General features: G+C 35.7%; 1 protein-coding gene across 1 annotated transcript; it reads left to right on the top strand.

Moving 5' to 3' along the window:
- Positions 1 to 1,220: 1,220 nt before the first annotated feature.
- Positions 1,221 to 4,910, top strand: LOC131660699 (protein TIC 55, chloroplastic-like). Its single transcript, XM_058929996.1, has 3 exons — positions 1,221 to 1,748; positions 3,387 to 3,489; positions 3,596 to 4,910. Exons 1-3 carry the CDS (start codon positions 1,336 to 1,338, stop codon positions 4,712 to 4,714), a joined length of 1,635 nt encoding a protein of 544 aa, XP_058785979.1. The 5' UTR covers positions 1,221 to 1,335; the 3' UTR covers positions 4,715 to 4,910.
- The last annotated feature ends 807 nt before the right edge of the window (positions 4,911 to 5,717 follow it).

The following is a 5,717-nucleotide window of genomic DNA, read 5'->3' as shown; positions in this document are numbered from 1 at the left end:
AAGAATATATAGTTTTATAAAATTAGTTCTAAAGAAATTTAGGGAAAAAATAATACAAAATCAATATTTAACAAAATAATTGAGAAAGAAAGTCGTGAACTAAGATCACAAATCACCTCATCACAACCCATATTATGCCAAGTTAAAACCTCAATCCTTTATTGATTTATACATATGAAATGTTTAACTGGGGGTCAGTTTTGACATCAAACCGTGATTCTCACTATCAAGTCCAGCGCCAATCACCACTAAATTAACTAACGATTGATCACAATCATCGATTTACTTGAAAAAATAGTTTTGTTTTAAGTTTTTCAAATGTTATGAACAACTAAATGTCAAATCAAAACAAATCATACCCGAGATTTCTAAAAACGTAAAAATCATACACTCTAAAAGTATCATGCCTTCTATGTCAATAGTCATCTATGATGGCCAGAGGAGCATTCATAGTATCCAAGGCAAGACCTACCAGATCAAGCATATAAACGATCAAACTAATCGTTTACCTAAAATCTCAAACACAAATCCCATGATGCTAAGAACTCATGTTGCCCACAAAAACACCATATTGGGTCGAAATCAAAAGAAGTCTCGAGAATTAAATGTTAACAGCGAGTCTGATACACCTATGAACTCTCCCAAGAGGTTGTAAGAAGATCATTCTCTAATTTTGTATATAAATTGTTGTAAGATATTAAACTTCCTTGATTTGATTAGATGGATTATATAAAAAAGGAAAACTAACATGTGTCTCAAAGACATATATTAATGAATTATTTATAAAAATATTTTCTTAAAACGCATACATTCCATATATCATGCCCTTATAACACATATGAGTATACCTATAGAAAAAATTAGACAAAGTTTGCTAAGAACCCATGTTGTCCACAAAAAACCGATCTAAGTTCATTCACTACCTCCGCCAAAATTTGCTCCAAATCACAAACCATAACTGACCCAAAAAATATCTCACAATTTATATGCGGCAAGAGAATTCTCCACCACCATCCCCACTTACCTAACAACGTCAACTAATCGTCAAATTTATTAGGTAGAAGGTTGCACCGTTTGTAAGATAAAAGATCTTGCTGTAAAAAAAATAAAAATTATTTCTTTTAATAAAATTTAATTATATTTTATATCAATTCTACGTGTGAATTGGATTTATATTATGTGTCACAATTTCATTTTGAAGGTAAAATCATAAATAATACGTGGCTATGAATGGTACACAAGTTTTGTAACCACACACCCACCTGAAAGTCTCTCTTTTGATTCTACTTTATTTTCCTCAACCAGTTTCCAGTGCTACCTCTTTGATCTCCCTTCATGGCGTTGGTGAATTCATTTCTTCTCCCCACAAAAAGCCATCTTGCTTTGCATGTTTCACCTCCACCATCCAAAAACACACTCCTTTGTACTAGCCCATCTTCCAACTTCAGTTTCAACAAAGCCTTGTCATCAAGAAGAAGGAAGCAAACATGGTATGTTGCTGCTGCGGCAGATGTCAAAGCTGCTTCAACTTTACTTGATGGGGAAGAAGATCACAAGGTTCTAGTGGGACCTTCCGTTGAGAGAGAGGTTGTAGATTATGATTGGACAGAGGAATGGTACCCTTTGTACCTAACTAAGAATGTGCCACATGATGCACCATTGGGTCTCAAAGTGTATGATAAGAACGTTGTTTTGTTTAAAGATGGTAATGATAAGTTTCAATGCTATGAAGATCGATGTCCTCACAGGTTGGTTATACTTTATCTCACTTCTAACTGAATTTAGACTCTGAACTGATGCGGAAGCCTTAGGAAGCATTGGATTTAGAGTGAGAAAGTTCACTTTCAACTGTCATTTGTGATCAAATGATTCACAGTGAGTTCATAGTTGATTTAACCAAAGCTGCATGCTATCTGATTAAACGCAAGTAACTTGAGTTTTTCTCAATTGATGTAGATTTTGTAGCTGCACTGTGTATATTTAGTGCTAATGTTTGGTTTTATTGTTTTATAACATGATTTGAAATCAAACTCAAGGAACATAAACCTAGGTTGTCGATAGCATAGTTGTCAAGATCTCGATCTAGATCTTTAAATCTTAAGATTTTACGATGTCACTCACCCCCAATTATCTCGATCTTAAGTAGAACCGCTTGTTGAAAATTTGCAAAAGCATGCCTTTTGAAAGCCGAGAAGGATGAAAAGATGCATAGGCATAACAATTACGGTTCAACGATGATGAATGCATTCCTTTTAAAATGGTGAAGTTTTAGATTTAGGGTTTAGAGAATAAACATCTCACTTGTAGGGTTTGTTTTAAATAATTGACTTATGATAGACCTAGTAATTTATCAAATATGTCCCTAATATCTAAGAAATGTTTCATGTGGTAGTAATAAAGTATGAAAACTCAATCATGCAATTTAAAGAATATGAAAGAGTCACTTTCCCACTAATACACTTGCCTACTAAAATATATCATGTAAAAATATGTTAAATATATAGTATTGATTTTTTAAGTTAGTAGGATCTTACGATTTATGTCGCGATTTTATGTTTTACAATCTTGCTGCCCCCTCTAGATCTTTCAAAAATAATTGGGTAGAATCTTCCGATCTTAGCTATGGTTATATATTTTACGATATTTCTATTCCCTCCCGATCTTATGCAAGATCCCAGTCTTGACAACCTTGGTCGATAGCACGCTATAGCGGCACTACAGTAGCATAGCGGTACCGGACCTCATCGCGACGCTTTTGGGCTACTAAGAAGTGAAGTTAATGTGGTGGAACTTAGAAGTGAAGATGAGACAAACGGGATGTCATTTTGTTTAAGTTTGTCTATGTTTAGAATTTGGTTTAGTCATTTTGAGTACATTTATAATTTGATTTTGATGAGAACTTATATATTGATGGTGCTGTTGGAATTTATACATGTTGCAACTTGCAACTTATGTTTTTTAAGGCATTATGTATGTTGTTGGAACTTCTTTAAGTATTTATGTATTCATGTTAAGTATTTAACTTGGTTTTTAAATATCACAATAGCAGTCATCTCGCTATCCGCTATGTCGCTATAACATTTTGGTGGTACGGCGCTACGTGCAGCAGCTATCCAAGATTAACAACCTAGACATAAACTAGTTCAATTTAAAACTAATTCAATGTGTTTGTCTGATAATGAGTCTATATTAATATGTTTCAGAATAAGATATTGCTTTTTGTAGATTATTATGTTAGTTATCTTTCTGCAATAGTATCAGTTTTACAATACTTTTTATACATGAGAAAGAGACTAGGTATTTAGCACCTCCATGTATATGAAATTCTGTTTTTCTTTTCCCTTTCAAAATGCTTGTCTCTGGACCTTATCTTTTGTTTGATTCAGGCTCGCAAAACTATCTGAAGGCCAGTTGATTGATGGAAGGCTTGAATGCCTATATCATGGATGGCAATTCGAAGGCGAGGGAAAATGTGTCAAGATACCTCAGGTAGCTTTCTCACCTAAACCATATACCTTTATTTATGTTGCTTCCAAGCTAAATGCCATATAACCACATGGTGCTAATAAGTAATTGTTTTCTTTGATTTCAATAGCTTCCAGCAGATGCCAAAATTCCCAAATCAGCATGTGTTAAAACATACGAGGTGAGGGACTCTCAAGGTGTTCTTTGGGTATGGATGTCTCCAAAGACACCTCCAAATGTAAGTAAAATACCTTGGTTTGAGAACTTTGCGAGGCCAGGGTTTCAAGATATTTCAACAACTCATGAACTCCCATATGATCATTCTATTCTGCTGGAAAACTTGATGGATCCTGCTCATGTTCCAATCTCGCACGATAGAACGGATTGGACTGCAAAAAGAGAAGATGCACAGCCACTAAGTTTTGAGGTGACTGAACGAACTGATAGAGGGTTTGCAGGTTGGTGGGGACGAGAGAAAGATGGTTCTAGGCCTAACTTCTTACGGTTCGAGGCTCCTTGTGTTCTACAAAATAACCGGGAAATCGTTGATAAAAATGGTGAAATAAACCACTTCAGTGGTTTGTTCCTTTGTAGACCAACAGGGCAAGGAAAATCTATGTTGATAGTGAGGTTTGGAGCAACAAAAAGATCTCCATTAATAAAACTATTTCCTGAATGGTACTTCCATCAGAATGCAAGCAAGGTTTTTGAACAAGACATGGGATTCCTATCATCTCAAAATGAAATTCTTTTGAAAGAGAAGGTTCCAACAAAGGAGCTGTACCTCAATTTAAAATCATCAGACACGTGGGTTGCCGAATACCGAAAGTGGATGGATAAAGTGGGACACGGAATGCCATATCATTTCGGCCACAGCACTATTTCCTTGCCTAAAGAGCCTGCTGTGGTTGAACATGCACCTGCCGGACTTGTGGCAGGACTATCAGCTTCCTCGCCTGCAAAGGGAGGCATCGGAACAATGCATGCTCCAAATTTAGCAAATAGATATTTCAGACATGTAATACATTGCAAGGGATGTAGTACTGCTGTCAAAGCTTTTCAAACTTGGAAAAATGTCCTCTCAGCTGTGGCTGTTGCATTTGCTGCATTGGCAATTCTGGTATCTGGGAGACAATGGAAAGTCCTTCTTTTGGCATCTGCATCCCTTTGCTCTGTAGGAGTATATGCCTGTTCAACAGCTATTACAATGAATACAACCAACTTTATTAGGGTACATAGGAGATTGTGAGCAACAAGTTGTAAAAAAACCTTTCCAATGGGACACTTACAGTATATATAATGGTTGGATGGCATGTGATGTTTTTTCCAATTGTGTTATTTAGACTTGTACATGTTATTATACAAAGAACAAAAGTGAGTGCTGCATCAGGCTGACAGATGAAGCATGAGGTATAATACAACTTCATTCCTCCCAGCTTGAAACATATGTCACCATTTCCGTATTATTATTTCATCTAGGATGTTGGAGGCTCTTGCAACCACATTGCATGAAAGTCCGAATCCTTGACAATTTGAGCGGCACATTGATACCTCAAGAGTGAATAACAACAAACTAACAACAGAATAAGTCTCTCTTGCAAATTGTTCTATGCTTAAATTCAGTGAAAATAATACAACTAATGTTTCTAGATGGAACTTCACAAAGCATGTAGTCACAAAAAACCACCATTTGCATTCAAAATCACTCGCCCATGCAGATAAGCCGCAAATCAAAATCAGGCGAAGGAAGAAAGCAATGTTGATTGTAAAAGCAAAATCACAAAATATTCATAAGAACATAACATTGCTAACGTTGAAGATCGGCAACAAAAATAACAACTATTAATCAATATAACAAAAAGTTTGATTATGAGAGCAACCAGCTTCGCCCCTATAATATCCTTCTACGCATCCAGCTGCTTTCGGGGAATTTTTCGCATTAGTTAACTCTTTCTCCGCCTTTGTTCGGGATTCCTCTACCTTAGTTAGAGAAGATCAAAACTTCCCAATAGTCTTCTCATTTTCTGACAACAACCCATTTTTGTAGAATTTTGTAAAAGCAATGAGTTGTTGCTCATATCTTGCTCAACTCTTTTGTGTTGTTTGTACTTAAGCATCTGTATAATATGCTTTTGAGAAGCACTCTTGTAAACACAAATTGTTAATCAATTTCTATTGATTGTTCCTTAAGCGACTAGTCTTAGTCTGGATACTCAAGAAGACGGTGACTGATTGTCATCGTGGGAAATCTT

Source organism: Vicia villosa, linkage group LG3, assembly GCF_029867415.1.
Source record: "Vicia villosa cultivar HV-30 ecotype Madison, WI linkage group LG3, Vvil1.0, whole genome shotgun sequence".
Lineage (NCBI taxonomy): Eukaryota > Viridiplantae > Streptophyta > Magnoliopsida > Fabales > Fabaceae > Vicia > Vicia villosa.
The sequence above is the reverse complement of the archived record's forward strand: the minus strand, read 5'-3'. Positions and strand labels throughout refer to the sequence as shown.